Source organism: Tympanuchus pallidicinctus, unplaced genomic scaffold (assembly GCF_026119805.1).
Source record: "Tympanuchus pallidicinctus isolate F22 unplaced genomic scaffold, pur_lepc_1.0 scaffold3, whole genome shotgun sequence".
NCBI lineage: Eukaryota > Metazoa > Chordata > Aves > Galliformes > Phasianidae > Tympanuchus > Tympanuchus pallidicinctus.
The window spans coordinates 47,668,205-47,687,195 of record NW_026294747.1 but is presented as its reverse complement, the minus strand read 5'-3'; the positions used below and the strand labels follow the sequence as shown (position 1 = coordinate 47,687,195).

Genomic DNA, 18,991 nt, shown 5'->3' with positions numbered 1-18,991 from the left:
GGGAGGAGCTCGCATGCCCTAAATCGCATCCCACTTCAGGCTGAGGCACCAACTTTACAGGATCTGGACTCCCTCTTTACCCACCGCCTTGCCTCAAAGCGCTCGCTTACGGACTGCTGCCCCCGAGGGCACCTCGGAAGGCGATGGCAGCGGCGGTACCGCTGCACCCCCGAGCCCTGCAGCCACCCTCCCTCCCCGCGCACCTCTCGGGCCGCCTCCGAGCACCCGGCACCGCCCCTCCGCAGGCGCGGGGCTATAAGTGAGGGCGGCTCGGAGAGGGGTACAGTGCTGGAGCCATGGGGAATCGTGTCACCCGCGGGGACTTCGAGTGGGTCTATACTGAGCAGCCCCACACGCAGCGCAGGAAGGAGATCCTGGGTACGTCGGGGAGCTGCTCCGCACAGCTCACAGTGCTGCGGGCTGGGCTGGGCGAGGCGCGTACTGCACCTGTGGCTGTGCTTCCTTCGGTTCGCAGCTACTTCTGCATGGACAGCCCGCGTACGTGTTAGAAGGCATATTGGAATCCGTTTTTTTCTGTAGCAATCTATCTCTTCTCCTATACGATGATGTACGAACCTCTCCTACACGATGGCTTGTGATCTATATGAACCTCATAAGTTTCTTTTAAGCTGTTTTCACAATTTCCACTTCCAGCTCAGTTTGGTGCATTACTTCAATTTACTCGAGTTCAACAGAGGGGCTTCTACTACATGCAATTTTTCCCCCCTCCCTCAGTAGAACTGTAAAATAAATGGGGGGAGTGGTGGGTGTTCGCTGGAGAACAGCAAGAAGCGCTGCTGCTAGCACAGCTGTACAGCCTGTATTTTTATTGTGTACATGTAGCATTTAATTGCATACAAGCACATGGGGTTGGGGAAGCTTTCACTTTTGGGGAGTTGGGAAGTTTAGGATTTTCTGAATGAGCAATAGTTCAGAACTGTTACAGAATATAGTTGCATATTTCTTAAAATATGCTCCAACACTTAATCAATAAAGGAGATTTTGCCTGGTTTTTCCTTCTACCTAATCAGTATGATGAAGTTTTTAAGTTTCCTTTTTATGAAGGAAGAAGCTGGGGCTGTGGTAATCAGGTGCAGCTCCTCCACGCTCCCACAGTTTAATGTAGGATTACTCTGAATTACAAAAACATTTCCGGCATAGTTATGATGGCAGAATATCTTGCTCCATATTAAGTTATATCTGGGAAAATAATAATTGTTTTTCTCTGTAGTAATGATAGAGAGGCAAATGATGTCATTATATAAAATAAAGCCTCTGGCTGTTGCGCTGCTGATTCTTATAGTTATGAGAACTCTGGGTGAGCTTTGAGCAGGAAGCATGTGCTGTAGGTCTCTCCCTTTGCTGACCTTCCACTCTCCTAGTGCTGCTGTGGCACTGGGAAATGGAGACCCAGAGAAGCTGGACAGAACAATCTGCATCTGACAGGGCAGAAGGGTCATGAGTTCTGAAATGTTGCCAGAAGTTGCTGTTGAAATTACCTTGCTATCCCACATGCTATTGGTGTAAATCACTGCAACCGTGTTGCTCAAAGCATGAAGGTCAATTGCTCCCAGTACCTAGTGTCCTTACCAAAGGTCTGGTGTCTTTTGGGTGGAGCTCTTCTCTTAAATCTTACATGCATATGAATATGTACCTCGAAATACCCATGTGATTTACATTTTTGTATATAGCATTGCTTTAGGGTCAGAAGCATTCTTTGCTGATAAAGGAAGTACTTTCCTCCCTGTGGGTTAATGATTTAGTAGTTAAGCACCAAAGCTTGATTATTTTCTGTTGAGGTTGTAAGTTTTGGAAATGTTGATCTCCCTCAGGTATGGCTACTTGATTTAAATGCAAATTAAAAATCATCTATTAGAAAAAAAGTATAGGCAGACTGACAAACTCATCTGGCAATTTCCCTTTACAGAAGTGGTATTTTCTTACCTGGTCTTCCAGCATGTTTCTATAGAGAAGCTGAGTTTCATGTCCTGGTTCAACTGTTAGCAGCCCCAGTGAGTCTATGACTTTGTTGGTGATGATAGAGATATTTTTTATCATTCGAAGATGAGTTCCAAGTTCCAGTCTTTCAAGATTTCTGGTTGCAGCAGTTACACTGATTCCTAGACAGCAGCCCCAGCAGATATAACCCAGGGTTTTGTCTCTGAGGTAGATGGTTATCCATCGAGTGGATCAGCTGTGTACTGCAACTGGACTGGCTAGAAGCTAGCTTACAGCAGGACTATTGCAACAGATGAGTCTACAAGGGATGCAGTTCCTAACTGTTACAATTATGCTAGCAAATAGACTGACATGTTGCACAAAGGAGAGGTAGTACTTTTTCTCTTTGTAGTATCTACCTCTAAGACTCCAGCTTGTACTGCATACCTACCAGCTGCTTCTTAAGATACTAAGGAACTCTCTTTTCCAAGCTGATACTTCAACCTTCATCTTAAGCTCACATAAAACTGAAAAACGCAGACAAAGTTAATTAAACCGAATCATTTCATTGCTTCCTTCTCGCCCTCCTGTTTGTGAAAAGCCTGTTTCTGTCACGTACCAGAACTGAGATTGGGGTGTACTGCTATGGTGAACTGTATCTGGGAAATAACTGCCTGAAAACTAACCTGATGGAAGAAAGCCTCATATCTGCCTCGCCTAGCTATATAGTTATGCAAGTGCTATTAGAGGGAGTGACCGGGTAGAAAGTAAAAAGAATATGGACTTTTAGTAGAATTAAGAAGTCTACTTCATTGTAGGTAAGGACCTGCTAGATTGAAGCACATGTAGTACTTATGTAAGATCACAGTACTGTTGAAGATTGAGTTTTGTGGGTTTTTCCTCAAAAAAAAAAAAAATAAAAAAAATAAAAAAAAAAAATCAGAATTACTACCAACATCTGAGCAACACCATAAGCATACAGTGAGCAGTCACTTCATCTGCAAACAGTCTTCCAAATGCAAGCAATGAGTAATATATTGTGGAATGAAAAGAATGAGATCTTGTTTTGATCCAACCCACAGCACAAACTTCATAAAATTGCTTCAGGTTGGTCAGAAAAATGTCTTGTCTCAGGATCCTTTGAGAAGCATTTGTTTTCTTCCAAGGATGAGGGCTGAATCATTGTTCCTCATGGTAGGATAGGAGCAACCAATTAAGATCTGATGTCTAAGCACGGCTACATATTTGGCTATTCAGCAAGTTATTTGGTAGGGAGATGGCGCAGGTGTTTCATATGTACTTAATATTGCAGGAAGAACGAGATGTTAATTTATCAGCAGTAGAGTGAGGAAACTCAAAATGAAAATGCCTGAATCCATTTTATTTTTGCATTTAGGCAATTTGGAAATATCATCGTTTTCAGCCAAGAGGAAAGTTACTCATTTATTTAGAGATTAGTATTTCTTACAGTTGACTCTTATATTGCCTATTTAAACTGCATACTTAGGAAAAGTCTGATGAACTGTACCTACTAGAACATGAAAGATACATATCTCAATATATCAAAGCTCTGAATTGCTTATGCTTCTGGCAACAAAACAAGGAGCCTGTTTCCCCTTTATATTGCAGTATGTGGGCACAACACTTCCACTGATGTGCAAGTTCCCCAAACAGTGCATTCAGAGCAGCTGCTGTCTCAGTGCTCACGCCAATTCCCTATGGGGATCGTATGTAATATAAATCACATGAGTAGAAAGTCAGTGTTGTAGGTTCTCCTGATCTTCTGCTGACAATGTATTAAGTGCAACTGAAGATTTCAGCATACTCTATGTTCCTAGTGTTCCTCTATGTTGCATGAGTTTGTAAGAGAAAGTTGGAAGCACTCTTTTAGCTGTCCTATATCCTTTAACTTCTAACTAACTACTAAACAAGCACAAACAGATCATAGCTGCTGTAGTAATGATGCTGATACTGTTTCAGTTATGACCACCATGAAGTGCTTTGCATATGGTGAACAACACTGGGTGACCCAGCAACCTTGAACCTAGCAGCACAAAGCCACCTAGGAACTCATAGGTGATAGAAGGTTAAGGCTCTATTGCATAATGGAAATGTAAAACCTCTTTGTAATGAACTGGGTCCTAAAGATTTCTTATCAGTTTGCATACTGAAGGGGACAGAGAAAGAAGATATTTTTTTTTTTATGCCATCCTCTGCATGTGTCCTACCAGTGCCCTAGTACATGTGTGGTTTGAATGCAGAACCACATCAGATGTGCTGTGCCCTTTGCAAGTACGTTCACAAGCTAAGCTACTGAAAAGCAAAATACTGTGACATCAGCAAACTGATTTGCTTATTTCTGGTACAAATATCAGCCTCAGCGTAAGGCAGAGCCAACATCCTAAGCCAACATCTTATTTGATCTGCCACAGGCTCATGGAAATAGAGCATAGTCTAGGACAGAAGCATCGTAACTGCTGATTTGTTGTTTTTCCCTCTCCCCCCTGTAATTGGTCCTTGGAAGCAGTGAAATTACTTCTGATAACTTCTTTGTGATACTAGAAAAAGCATAATTAAGAATATCAGTAATCACATATAGAGGAAAACGTTGACTCACCTGACTGGAGATAGGGTCACTAGCTATAGTGCACTCTATCTCAGGAAGCAGCCTTCATCCAGAAGACATTCTTTTTTCAGAGGCTCACCCTTAAATGAGCTGAGGGAGACCCTGGGTCCCCTCCTTCCAGTCATGTGGAAAGCACAGGTGAATCTCTTGCACCTGTGCTTCCTGGGCCAGCTACCCTCTTCATCAGGTGCTCAATCATCAGCTCAGGCCGTGACTTAACATTTTCCATACACCCTCTATTTAACAGACCTTCTAAAAATGTTATGCTGAGTTGCGTGCTAACTTTAGCTATTCCTGCTGTGTTGAAATAAAAGATGAAAATAATTTCTTTCTCTTGCTACTACTAGCTTCTCATGGATATGGGCACTGCTGCTCCTCTATGTTTCTGAACAGCTCCATCTTCTGCCCATGTCTAGGTCTGGTGTCTACCAAACTGTGCTAACGAATCAGTGAGATATTCTGTTGCCCTTGCTGAAGTCTATCTGTGTCTCAGCCACTGTTCTTCCATCCATACTGCTGCACAAGTGGAAGTGCTGGTTTTTTTTTCAACTCCCTCCTAGAGATTTCTGTTACTCTGAGATTATGGCATGCAGATAGTGGAGCTGGTTGGACTGGGCAGTATTATTATCTACAGCTAAATGCTGTACCAAAGTACTGGCACTTCTTCTTCACCACGTGCTGACTTCGGAGAGGGAAGTCATGTTTGTGCACTGCTGTACATCTGCACCAGTACCCCTGCCCTCTTTGTGGCAATCTGTTGGCTCCTCCTGGACAACTCGAAGTAGTGCATGCGTGTCTTTGTTTCAGCTGGGACTGAATTGTTTTCTTCAGAGTGTCTGCTATGTCTTGGTTCTAAGAGAAAAACAATGTTGATAACAGACTGATGTTTGTAGTTGCTGCGAAGTAGTATTGTACAGTCAAGGCCATTCATGGCAAAGAGCTCAAGGAGCTGGGAGGGAACAGAATTAGAACAGCTGACTTAAACTGTCAAAGGGATATTCCATGTTATATAACATCAAGCAGAATGAGTTTTGAAGGGGATGGGAATTCATCTCTCTCTTGTTACTAAGGGGCAGCTGGGCATTAGTTGACTGGTGGTGAGCAATTGCTTGTGCATCACTTGTTATATATATTTGTATGCATATGTCATAATTATTATCCTTTTCCTTTTCTCTATCTTAGTAAATAGCTTTATCTCAACCCATGTGTTCTACTTTGTGAGAATGACTATGTGGTCCTCAGCCACCTGCCTGGTTAAACTACAACAATGCAAATAACCTGTCTGCTGAATGAGCTAACAGACCTTCCCAGCAAGCTGGAGCTGGATCCTATGCTAGAGAGACATGAGAGTAGCTGGGACCATCTTTGTCCCATTGTACTCCAAAGGGTGAATCCATGTCCCATGTGATCACATAAGTTTGTGTGCTTTGTTCTTTTTTCTTTTATCTAGAATGGCTGAATACTTGTTTGCTTTTCTCATATTACTGTTCTCCCTCTATGCTGTGATCACAGATAATTAACAGCTCACTATAAGTTACATTTTATGGTCATGTATTAGCACTGACTCGGTTCTTGTTGGGAAAGGGATGGACTCTGACCTTATGGAAGCCAGCCATATTAGTAATGGACAAGTGTTCAGGAAGGGGAAAACAAGTGATTTGGAAAAGAGAAGCATGATACAAATCTCTGCTCAGATGCATCTTAGTGCGAAAATCTAGCAGGCTCAAGAGGGAGAAGAAGTGTCTTTTTACTTCCAAAAGTACTATGCAGAGGAAATGAAAGTGATCTTTACAGTGTAGCTGTACAGGTTTTGTATTCCTTGAAGGCTTGTGGGGCTGCTTTGCACAAAGGCCCAATATCTGATTCTGTTGCTTTTGGCATGTGCAGATTGCTGACAGCTAATGCCTGGCTTGCACAGACCAGCTGGTCATCTGCAGACACTTGTCACAGAAGGCTGTCCCCATTATTCAATTGTAAATGCTATGTCTTTACTTCCTTCAACTCCTTCATCTAAATTCAAGGCACGAAGATGAGTGAAAAATGAGAAATAATAATACTTAGGTTGCCACATCTGCACACATAAGCACTATTTATTACTGCCGTCATCAGGACCACTTCATCCAAGCTTAGACATATCTCACTGAAGAGAGCATTGCTTCAAGTTTTGGAGGGTCAGCAAGTAACATTTTGCATTTACAATACTCCTGATGTGAAAGCTTCTCTGCAGACTACCCCAGTAGTGGGGCTTCAGCCTGCAATACTTTCAGTTCCACCTGTCAGCCTCCCCAGGGCTTCACCTTTACAGAATGAGGAAGTTATCAGCATTAATGATAAACAGACAGTGTTTTGGTTTAACTATTACACAAATGTACTGTTGGATAGAAGTTAATCATGTGTTGAATTTAATATTGAACCCTAGCACTATTTCATAGTTGTTATCTGTGATAAATGCAACCCACGTGCAGTACTGCTTGCAGACCGTGCTTCTGATGGTTAGAAGTTGCTGCTTTGAATCTCTCATAAGAGATTATAAACTAAAATCCTCCTTAACTGCAACAACAGAAAATTGGCAAAAAACTTTCAGTGCTCTCTAACTAAAATGTACAGCATAGCTAAGTGGATATCCTGGCACTCTGTGGTAAAATTTGGTACCTATCTAGGTATCAGGGAATGAGTTGCTGCATATTAGCATTTCTAGTGTGAAAAAGTATAATTTCTAAAGTTACAAAAACTTGGACTAAGAGGTTTTTATTAAAAACTTAGGCTGACTTCAGAACAATGTGAACTCATATTAGTTCTTTCCCATTGAGTAGTCCTAATGAAGATTTTGCCCCGTTGTCTGAACAAGGGGAAGAATCGAGAATATCCCTTTTCTCATCATCATTCACAGTACTTAATCTTCATCGTCTCTGGCCTCTGTCAAGCTAAGCTACAGGTGACCAACAGGCTGAAAATTGCTGGAATATTTATTTGCAGAGCATGACCACATCAACCTGCTTCCTTAAGTAGTGCTGTATCTCTCTGAACTACTGCAGATATCTCAAGGTTCATTCCTATAAAAATCCTCCACTCAGTGCCTGGCACTACTTTGCAAGGTCACATGAAGCGTATCATCTCCAGTGCTTGTTTGTAGTATATATACAGCTGCACAGATGCAAGCTGTCGTAGCCTTAAATGGTATAACAATGGCATTGGTATTGGTGCAATAGTCAGATGAAAATTAGTTTTCTTTTCACAAACTATACCTGTAAAACTTGTAGAGACACACTGTGTAACTTCAAACTCATAAAGAGTGACTTGTCCTACAGTCTTATTTATGAAAGCTGTTAATTACTGAGAATTGCAGAATATGAATAAAAGAAGAGAGGTCCGTGGGTGGATAAAACTGGAAAAACAAACATGAGAGTTAATACTGAAAGTTAGAGGTGGGATATTTATGAAGAGACCTGAAGTAATGAACAGTTCCTAGAAGATAAGCAGGGGTCTGTCTTGGGAGCGGTGCTCTTTAACATCTTTATCAATGATGGAATCAAGTGCACCCTCAGCAAGTTTGCTGATGACACCAAGCTGAGTGGTGCAGTTGACACAGTTGAAGGAAGGGATGCCATTCAGAGGGACATTGAGAGGCTAAAAAGGTGGGCCTGGGTGAATCTGATGAGGTTCAACATGGCAAAGTGCAGAGTTTTGCACTTGGACTGCAGGAATCTCAGGCATCCATGGAGATTGGAAGGAGCAGTCCTTGAGAGCAGCCCTGTGGAGAAGGACCTGGGGGTCTTGATAGATGAAAAAAACATGAGCCAGCAGTGTGCCCTTGCATCTCGGAAGTCAAATGGAATCACGGGCTCCATCAGAAGAGGGGTGGCCAGCAGGGACAGGGAGGTGATTGTCTCTACTCTGCTCTTGTGAGGCCCCATATGGAGTACTGCATCCAAGTGTGGGGCCCCCAGAACAAAATAGACAGGGAGCTGTTGGAGAGGGTCCAGAGGAGAGCCACAAAGATGATCAGGGGACTGGAGCACCTCCCCTATGAAGACAGGCTGAGGGAGCTGGGCTTGTTCTACCTGGAGAAAAGAGGGCTGCGGGGTGACCTCATTTCAATACCTAAAGGGAGCCTACAGAAGGGAGGGGAATCAACTCTTTGAAAGGATTGATAACTGCAGGATGAGGGGAAAGGGTTTTAAGTTGAAGGAGGGCAGATTTAGGTTGGATGTCAGGGGGAAATTCTTTACAGAGTGGTGAGGTGCTGGAACAGGCTGCCCAGAGAGGTTGTGGATGCCCTGTCCCTGGAGGTGTTCAAGGCCAGATTGGATGGGGACCTGGGCAGCCTGGTCTAGTATTAAATGGGGAGGTTGGTGGCCCTGCATGTGCCAAGGGGGTTGGAAATTCATGATCTTTGAGGTCCCTTCCAATCCTGACCGTTCTGTGATTTTGTGATTCTGTGATTCCATACTGTGAAAAGCTGTTGTGGGATTGCCTATGTGAGTTTCCTGCCTACTTCTGGGATTTGACTTGAGAACAGGCTCATTGGCTTGAAGACAGGCTCTCAGCAGAATGGGAACAACAAGTCACGTATCTTACAGATTCCCAATAATATTATTTACTTTCTAGTGATGTTAGTACTTGTAAAGACATGTGCATGTTGTAAGCACTGGCAAACACTCAAATACTTGCTTTTTTCTTAGTGCTGCAGTTGTCATATAACCACACAGTAAAACCAGGCGAGCCTGTTGCATGGTCTTCCTCTGCTGGTATGTCTCAAACCAAAGAATGGAAAGGATTACAAAGAAGGCATCTGTATTTCTTTCCTGTTGAAAATAGTATCTGGACTAAGCAAAAAGAAAGGGAAGTGAAAAAATGTCTTAAATCTGATGGTCACTGGTATTAATACTCATCCTCGTGAAGATAAATGGGGCCATGTGTTGACCATAGAGGTCATCATATGTACACACATGTATATTGGACACAATGCCAGAAATGGGAACAAAGCCCATACGTTGGTGAAGCCTTTTTGGTAGTGGCTTTGAAATTTCCATTTCGTAAGACTAGGGCCTCAAAAATAAGATGATTAAAAAATAAAGAGCACCAGCAGTGGTCATGTTTACCTTTTTGTGAGTCAATGAGATTTTCTCTGCATTTTTTCCCTTTAGCAAAATATCCAAGGATCAAGGCTCTGATGGGACCAGATCCACATTTGAAATGGATTGTATCTGGAATGGTTTTCACGCAGTTGCTAGCATGCTATCTGGTGAAAGACTTGTCTTGGAAATGGATTTTCTTCTGGGCTTATGCTTTTGGGGGTTGCATCAACCATTCATTGACCCTAGCCATCCATGATATTTCACACAACGTCGCCTTTGGGAACAAGCAGGCCAAGTGGAACCGATGGTTTGCAGTCTTTGCCAACTTGCCGGTTGGCGTTCCTTACTCTGCTTCCTTCAAGAAATACCACATAGACCACCATCGGTACCTTGGTGGGGACAGCCTGGATGTGGACATTCCCACGGATTTTGAAGGCTGGTTCTTCTGCACACCGCTTCGGAAACTGCTTTGGCTCTTTCTCCAACCTCTATTCTACAGTCTGAGACCGCTGTATGTGAACCCCAAAGCAATTACACAGATGGAAATTTTTAATGCCCTTGCGCAGTTTTCTGTGGATTTTATTATTTTCTACCTTTGGGGACTCAAACCTATTATTTACTTAATAGCAGGTTCAATTCTTTGCATGGGCTTACATCCCATATCTGGGCACTTCATAGCGGAACACTACATGTTCTTAAAAGGATATGAGACGTACTCTTATTATGGACCTCTGAACTGGCTCACCTTTAATGTAGGCTATCACATGGAGCACCATGATTTCCCCAGTATTCCCGGAAGCAAGTTGCCAATGGTAAGTACATCATAATCTCAAGAGAACTGGTAGTTTTGTTTTTTTTTACATTATGTGATTCTTTAGCAATAGTCTGAATTTCTCTACTTCCCTCTTCTATCTGTTTTTGACTTGTCAAAGTGTAAAGGACTGACAGGAGGAAACCACTACTTGAAACTTGTCTAATGGTCAATCTATATATTAATTATATTGCTTAATTAAGATCAAACAAAAATCTTTCTATTTTTTGAGATGACATAAGTACTGCAACATGTTCTAACTTGCTACAAATAGCAGTAGAAAATAAATTCCTGCTCTCCGTGACTTGTTTTAGCTCTGCTGCCCCACCCACTGAAACTGAGGCTGCCTGGCCTGTCACTGGGAAAATGTTGTGGCTTTACTCTTCTAAAATCAAATCTTTTTTTGTTTACATTTTATCAGTTGTGGGAATCAAACTTTCAAAGCCCAGATGTCTAGGAATGGTTTTGAATCCACTGCCAGCTGTGTAGTTGCTCTTCTGGATTTTGATACGAGATTTCCTCAGCAGCTGTGCTCACAGTGCCAAAAGGATGTGACTACAGTGCATTACTCCTACACCTAAATCCTCTGGCATGGTTGGGAGGAAACACTGTCTGTTGGAAGCTATTGCTGGAACTTCCTTGTGAGGAGGAGGCAGGGCTGAAATTATGGTGCTGTGACCTCCACACTACTGCATCACTCAACTTCTATGATGGTGTATCCAGGAAAATTAAATTTGGGAACCCCATTTTATGAATTAATGTTAGAGTCATAGAATCATAAGGGCTGGAAAAGACCAGTAAGACTGTCTACTCCAAACACTGATTCATCAATAACCCATTTTCTTAATCACAAAAACATTGAGAGGAGGTGTGAAACAAGATAGAAGAGTGCAGAAAGCACGTATACCAAATGAGTGTGTATATAGATATTTATTTATTTCTTTATTTTTAGTTTTTCCCCTCTCCCCCCCTACTGCTGGAGCTCTCTCCTGAAGAAGTTGACTGTTCTTGATGGGTTTCAGTATTCACATGTGATGTTCTCCAACTCCTCTTCCTCTTCTATCTCAGCTAGAAAGTGGGCTTAGCTTTAGCTTGAAATGTTCAAACTTGTTAGATAGGCTTAGATACTTAGCTTACTGAAATGTAAATACAAAAGCAGGAGGTTAGCTCTCTTATCTCAGACAAAGGAGGCAAGTGACGAATTGAACTTACTTGGATTGTTGCTCCAGATCTGAATGAAACCTGAAAAGCTTTTCCCCACCCACATCACAAATAGTTTAGCCTGACTCCTCAAGGCAATGAGCAGATGGAAGTGTCTGCACTCCTCTGTAAAGAGGATAGAGCTATAAGCTGAATTTTATGAACTTGTCTTCATCTGTTTCTAGCTTTAGGGCACCTGAGACTTGCCCTGCTGGTAGAGGAGGTACCAGGTTTGTCATTCACTGTTACGTGATAGAACAACATGGAAAATATTGAGTCACTGGCAAATGAACAAGTGAAAAATCTACTACGAGGTGGAATATCTTCGTAAAAACAGCTACTGCAGAAAATAGTGTCTTCCTTGAAACAAGTTGGCTGTTCTTCTCTGCAGATTGAGACAAAAAGTTCTTTGGAAGGGGAGGGTACAGGCTCTCTGGACAGCTGTAATGTTTGAACTTAATGACAAATAGGGGTAGAAACCTCCTTTTCTTTCTCCTGTTTACCTGCCCAGCAGATTCTTCACTCAGTAACTCTGTTGTCTCTTTAGCACTCAAACTTTTAATAGTTTAACTGTATTTAGTTTCAAATATTGGCAAATTTCAGTTGGGAAAAAGGTCCTTTCTTTGTTCTTGCATGAGTGAATGGAGAAGAGAATTAAGATCAGAAAATATTTTAAGTTTGGAAACTAACTGAGTCTTCCATTTGCTTATCAGAAGAGTGAATTTTGTCCTTTATTACGGGTGTTTCATCCAGTATGTGCTTTCTGAGTAATATGTTTGCCACTGGAAAGACCTTTACCCTACGACTGCGGCACATTTGAAAGAGGAAGAATTAAACTGTGCCATAAGCTTACAGAGTTTGCAAATGAGTGACATGAGTGCACAGTAAGAACTCGTCCCACTGGTATAATGAGAGATTACACAAGAGAGATTTTAACATTATAATGAATTATAACATTATAATTTAACATTATAATGAAGGACTTGCTCTAAAAGCTATAGCCATAGACTTATGACTAGGTTAGCCTTTCAGTGAAGCTTTAAAACAACAAAATATTGTGTTACTTACCAAAGGAATAAGAAGATTGATTCTTCATTATCTGAAGAATTGAATATACTTTTGATGAGAGGGAACACAGAATAAGGAGGAACTTGGTGCTCTTCCTACAAGCTGCAGTAAAAACTGTAACATTACCAGAGGCAAACTAGTTATTCATTAAGCTTGTGAAAGACATGGCATGAAACGAGATTTTATTAGATAGACAAGACTGGGAAACACGGTAGATGTACTTCATTTGAATTGCAGATTTCCTTAACCCTGTGATGGCCAGGAAGGCTAGCTCGAGTTCTTCCTCCTTCCCCTACAGTCAAGAGTACAGAAGGAACTTTTGTACTTTGCTTTCTAGCATTCTACACCTCATTTTTCACATTTTGTCATAGGGGCCTCTAGCTTCTGTTTTGCCCCAGGAGAAAGTCTCTAGCACCTGTGTTGTAATGCCACTAGACAGTATCTGCTACTGTGGAGCAGGATGGGTGACAAGAAGCAAAATTTGAACCCAAAAGATGTGATTTATTATCTACTATCTTGATCTAATTGAAAAAAAACATCCATATACTACACACATGGCACTTGTTAAGCTTATTACAGAATTTAATCTTGGGTTATCCTTTCATAATTTCCATTCAAAAACTATCGAACGCTTCCAAGTTGAGATCTGTAAGGAGGGAGGGAGGAACTGAAGCAAATGGACCCTTTCCAATGCAATATGGAGAGCTTGGAATGAGGGAGCCAAGGGCAGGATCAAAAAATACTGTGTTACAATACAGTTCTTTCTGAGATGTTGGTAACACTGTTTGCAAAAATTGCTACCTGTAAAAAATGCCATCCGCGGGTTTTGTTCTGCAACCAGAATGGAACGTGGAGGATGACTTTTCCAGTCTGAAGTACACTTAACAGATGTATAGTAACATCACACTTAAAAAGGAATCAGCACATTTAAAAAAACTAATCCTGACCAGCTGTGTGGACAGTAAAGAGGAGGCCATTTTGTTTTGCACACAGGGATTCTGAGACAAATAGCAATAGGCTGTTTTTGTGTATATCCATGGGAGAAGATAAATTTGTTCACTTGTTTTTTCTCTCCCATGCGATGGCAAAATGGAAAGAGGCACCAGACTTCCACATCCTTTCCATTAGAAAATCCTTCAAGATATCACCTCTCTGTATTCACTAAACTTTCCTACCACACCATTATTTTGTCAGAAACATTTTATAATGGTTTCTCTTCTCTCCCTGATTTGTATACACTTGTATAACCTGTATACACCTGTGCAGTTTTCTTGCCTGGAGTGTAGAGAACTTGCAGAAGGTGCACATCCTGCCAGCCATCCTGCACCAAATGCTGTTGAGCACAAAGGCAAGCAGGAGCAAAAAGCCACTGCCCCAAGATGATCCAGGGTAACCTGCTCCAGAGCAAGACCTTGGCCATCTCCTATGGTTTCCACACTAAGGTTTTATTCAAAATGAGATGCCATTAGACCCTGCAGAGAAGTGCTAAATCGACATGCTTAGTGAGCAAGCAAGTCCTCCATCACTTGGCCTCAGCAGTGACATTCACTCACCCAGGGAGCACACTGTCCAAACAGTTCTTCCTCATCATCTGTTTCACTTACATTAAATTATTAGTGACTGTGGTCACAGGAGCTGAGCAGGGATCTAAATCTGCTTTTCCAGAGATCTTACCCAGTGCCTGGACATTATCCTTCTTGTATCCTTCATATAGCCTCCCAGTCGGCAATTTCTGCACAACATCAGAGTTTCACTGAAGGTCTTCACTGTCTTCCTCACAACTGGCTTTTAGATTCTGCAGTGTTTTTTAAAGGACAAGTCATGCTGCCCAGCTGCTCTGGTACAGAGCCTTGTTTGTCTAGGAGGTGGAGTTTTAATAAAACAATGCCCAGCTAGTTTTTTGTGAAATGTACAGTACCAGCTGCTTTCCTAAATGTGTTTCAAAAAAGCAGAGCATTTGGCTGGAACACTGACAACTCAGGAATTCTCACAGCCCTTTGAGACTGTCAGGCATGAAACCTCCTCATCCTACAAACATCCCAACAGCACACAGTGCTTCTGTGATGGCAGCAGTTGTAAAACTTGGAGATTTGTAACAGGAATAAAATTGTGTCAGACTGATAAATCTACTGACGAACCTTGAGGCATTTCTTGCAATGGACAGAGGAGGAGAAACAACGCCGGGATCTCCTCTGCCTGGAGAAGGAAATCAGATTTGTATCAGGGGAGTGGAATGGAGGAAAGACTAGGAAGCACAGCCCAGGCTGTGTCTTCAGCATTTTCTCAATTGCTGTTTCTCCCCTACCCGGAACTCTCTGCAAACAAGTATTACAAGTTGCAAACATCACTTTAAATACAGCGTGTTGGAGTTCTGGCAGTTTATGAGGTGGATTAGTCATCTTGTTATGGAAATCCTCCACCTCCCAAGCGAGAGAGATTTGGTTCTGACTGAAGGCAGAGATCCATCATCCGTTAAATCCTAACACTGTCAGGCAAAACTTGTGTAATAAATCTGCTAAATATCTAAATGTTCTTAAGTCTATCTCGTTCGACTGAGCTTCAGAAACCTCACAAGCAACAAGTAACTTCAGTTTATGGCAGTGCTATCATATCTAAAAAATAAGACCAAAGTGCACTTGACACCATGCAGCTAAATAGCTCATTCTCTCTTTTGTTCTTCCAGGTGAAGAAAATCGCTGCAGAATACTATGACAACCTCCCCTACCACCAGTCCTGGATTAGAGTCCTGTGGGACTTTGTATTTGATGACAGTATTGGTCCTTACTCAAGGGTTAAGAGAAAATGCAAACTGGCAAAAGAAAGCTAACAGAGCAGCTTCAGCTGCTGCAGTAGCATTTTGTTTGTTTGAATGGTTTGAGTGCTCTGCAGAAGAAGGATGCTTTGCTTGATGTAGCATTGCTACGCGCTCTTGGGACGAAGAGGATGAGTGTCTGCACTATTTAAAATACTGATATTTTTAATAAGGGATATTTTATGTAACCTTAAAAAACTAGATGAGAGCAAGCCACACTCGCATGAATCTTGGTCTAGAATTAGAATTAACTTCCTGGGACATGTGCGTCCAATTTGGAGTTTTGGCCTGGTCTGCAATGAAGAATATTTGGTCCATGAATGGGCGTGCTTGTGTTTAGGTTAGGACTGGTTTCTCTTCATGCCAAGCTAGATGTAGATGCTTTGCATGCATCAGACTGTGGAAGCAGGGATGACTGGCATGCAGTAGCAAATGATACTTTCTAGAGAGCACAAGGGTGCCCTCAACTCAAAGCATTGCCTAAATATCTTGTGCCTGACAATAGCTGCTTGCAGTGATTTTGTATGTGAAATGGAATACATGTGTTTTGGTGTTGTTTTTTTTTTTTTTATATCTGAATCAATATTTTATTAGCTGCTGTTTGACCTCTATTTCAGGGCTTTTCCTAAACCTTTTCTGAGCCATCTCTATTCTTAGTATTTGATGTTCAGTGTAACTTATTGACAGAGTTGAATTGAGATGTGGAAAAACCCTTTCTTTCTTTAATCTTCAGCTCACTGACCAGCAATGTGGCATACTGCAGCTCGTGTTGTGAGAAATGGCTAATCCTTTTCCACTCATCCTTTCAACAGTACTCAGAATTTCATATTTCCTCATACCTTTCACTACTAGAAGCCCCTCTGGGAGTGGAAGGGTTCTAGTTTAAATTGCTCCTTATAAGGGCTTTTACTATTCCTGATCATCTATCATGGTCTTCTGTGTATTGTACCTATTTCTGTGGATAGGAGTCGCTATCACTGAAGACACTGGAGATGTTATGGTGACATTTGTTCCTAATCACTTTCAGTACAGTTCTAACTTTTTCTGTGATTCAATGGGAACTGACTCAGCAATCAGGAAGCATGTGTTATTCCAGCTATAAAAACCATCCCTAATGGTGATAAGGGGATATAAATGGGATGTGGTGCTGGTGTTGTTTCTCTCCCTGCATGCAGTATATTGCACTATTGACATTGACCTAGATCTGCCATTTCTAGCCCTTGGAATAATTCCATCTTCCTGCCTCTCTTCTCCAACCACCAGCTTCTGGATACCCTCAATAACAGTATTTCATCAAAAAAAAAAACCTTAGTCACCATACCGTTCTCCATGCAGAAAATACTGAAAAATTTCTTGGGAGCTAGGAGCTCATATGTCATCTAACAACTCCCCTGCACTCTGGAAAGCTGACCACTTATATCTGTCCTTACTAAGTGGACAAAAGAGAACAGATCTACAAAGGTTCTCTTAAAAACTGAGAGTTTAATCCCTCCAGTGGTTTTGACTTTTTGTTTTCTTCTAGAAATCCATGTATGTTACAAATGTGGAATAATAATTCCCTATATGTTGAGCTCTTCAAGACCATTACTGGACCTGGGATGCCCGACTTCCTCAATAAATACAGTTTCGTTCTTATCTCCTACAGCACTGCACCCAGTGAGTCATATTGGTATGACTTTTTGGCAGTTTGTCTCAGTCCTGCTGGCACTTCATGATCAGATATTCAACTTCCAGTGTCCTTAGTGTTTCACAACTCTCAGCCAATTTAGTAAGCAAACATAAGAAGAATATTAAAGATTATTGTGTTCCTCATTCTGTGTTATTCCTCTGTAGAGAATGACTTTTCTCTAGCTCCCTTAGCTGCTCTACAGTATCATTAACCTACTTGATCCACATGTTAATAGCCAAGCCTGATACAGAAACTACACTATAAACTGAAGGTAACAAAAGTTGTTGACTGTGTCTCACCTGCACAGCAGCTGTGTTCCCATTCTCCTTTGTCACAGTCCTCCCATTCTGCAGAGGGACTTGAAGGTGCTGGAAGTCCTGATATCTGCTGTGCTCTCAAGCAGCAAAGTACCAGTTTAAGAGGATCACTGGTCTCCTGGTGAGGTTGATCACAGCAGCTGTTCTCTACCCTTAACACCTAACAGGTAGCCTCAGAACTTCAGTGATGGGATGGATTTATAGTGCTGAGTAAAGCACCTGGAGATGGGACCAGGTGTTATTGCTTCTACCAGCTAAGCCCCCCTGTCCATCCTGTGCACCTTGGGACTCTGCTCCCATTAAATGGCCCTGAACAAACTTCAGTTGATTGTCTCAATGACAGGAGGTGTCACCATAGGACCACGCTGTATCCAGGCTGTACTCAACCTTGTGACAGTGTGGTTATCGCTGACTGTAGGTGTAGTGCCACACTCCAAGGTAAAACATGAACTGAGCTGGGGCCCAAATTTGTCAAGCTTAGTATTTTTTAATCTTTGTCAAGATTAATAGAGACTTTCACAGAATGGCTGTGACTATCTGTGAGGCAGAAGTTCAGAAAAGCACTTGCTGTTGTCAGGTATGCCATCAAATAGCATAGGACAAGGGGTAAAGGCCTTACATTGCACCAGGGAATGTTCCAGTTGAGTATTAGGAAAAGTTTCTTCTCACAAAGAGCAGTACTGCATTGGCACAGGCTGCCCAGGGAGGTTGGGGGGTCACTGTCCCTGCAGATGTACAAGAAGTGTGGAGGTGTGGCACTGAGGTGTATTGTTGGTGGGCATGGTTGGGTGGGTTGATGGTTGGACTAAACGATTTTAGAGGTCTTTTAATTATTCCATGAAATGGTTTTATAATTAAGAAACACATGAGATATTGTATATTTATACAGCAGACTATAATAAACTTTAGTGATGTTTGGCTGAGTTCTTCCTCCCAGAAAGGCTCTTTCTCCTGGTCTTGGAGCTGTAGTGTTGTGTTTCACATCCATGCCTTTCTGCTTTAGTTCCCACATGAACATCTTATCCTGCTGTCTATCTTTCTCTAGCCAGGTGGGAAGCCAGCACTAAACAGCTAGCAGATGTCAGGCTTGGACTGCAGATTACCCTTCAATTAAGCTTAAATTTCCCTCATTTATCTAGTATTTAGGTTTACAATGTAACTGGAAAAAAAAATGTTTTCTAGAAGACAGATGGGGTGGCTTTGAAGATTGCTGAAGGACAACTGCAAGCTCTCCAAGCCAAAGCACATAAAAGTTTATAAGTAACCAGTGAGCCTGCCCCACCTCTGCCCTCCTGGGCATCTTGCTGCTTGAAGGCAGTCACACAGGATCATGGAATTGGGTGAGAAGGGAGCCCTGGCCCAAGCCCTGCTCTAGCAGGGCCCCACAGCAGCTTCCTGGTCCCTGCCTGAGGGCTGAGGAACAACCATGGCCCCTGGGGCTCTGCAACAGCCCCCCTGGACCTGGTTTACAA

At 42.1% G+C, this 18,991-nt stretch overlaps 1 protein-coding gene across 1 annotated transcript; it reads left to right on the top strand.

The window, feature by feature from the left end:
* Positions 1-247: 247 nt before the first annotated feature.
* Positions 248-18,442, top strand: DEGS2 (delta 4-desaturase, sphingolipid 2). The gene is made up of 3 exons (XM_052693246.1): positions 248-378; positions 9,712-10,454; positions 15,405-18,442. Exons 1-3 carry the CDS (start codon positions 297-299, stop codon positions 15,546-15,548), a joined length of 969 nt encoding a protein of 322 aa, XP_052549206.1. The 5' UTR covers positions 248-296; the 3' UTR covers positions 15,549-18,442.
* Positions 18,443-18,991: the final 549 nt, after the last annotated feature.

Coding starts and splice junctions, on each gene's coding strand:
- DEGS2 (XM_052693246.1), top strand. CDS start 297: ATGGGGAATCGTGTCACCCGCGGGGACTTCGAGTGGGTCTATACTGAG. Junction 379..9,711: donor GCGCAGGAAGGAGATCCTGG/GTACGTCGGGGA, acceptor TTTTCCCTTTAG/CAAAATATCCAAGGATCAAG. Junction 10,455..15,404: donor CCGGAAGCAAGTTGCCAATG/GTAAGTACATCA, acceptor TTGTTCTTCCAG/GTGAAGAAAATCGCTGCAGA.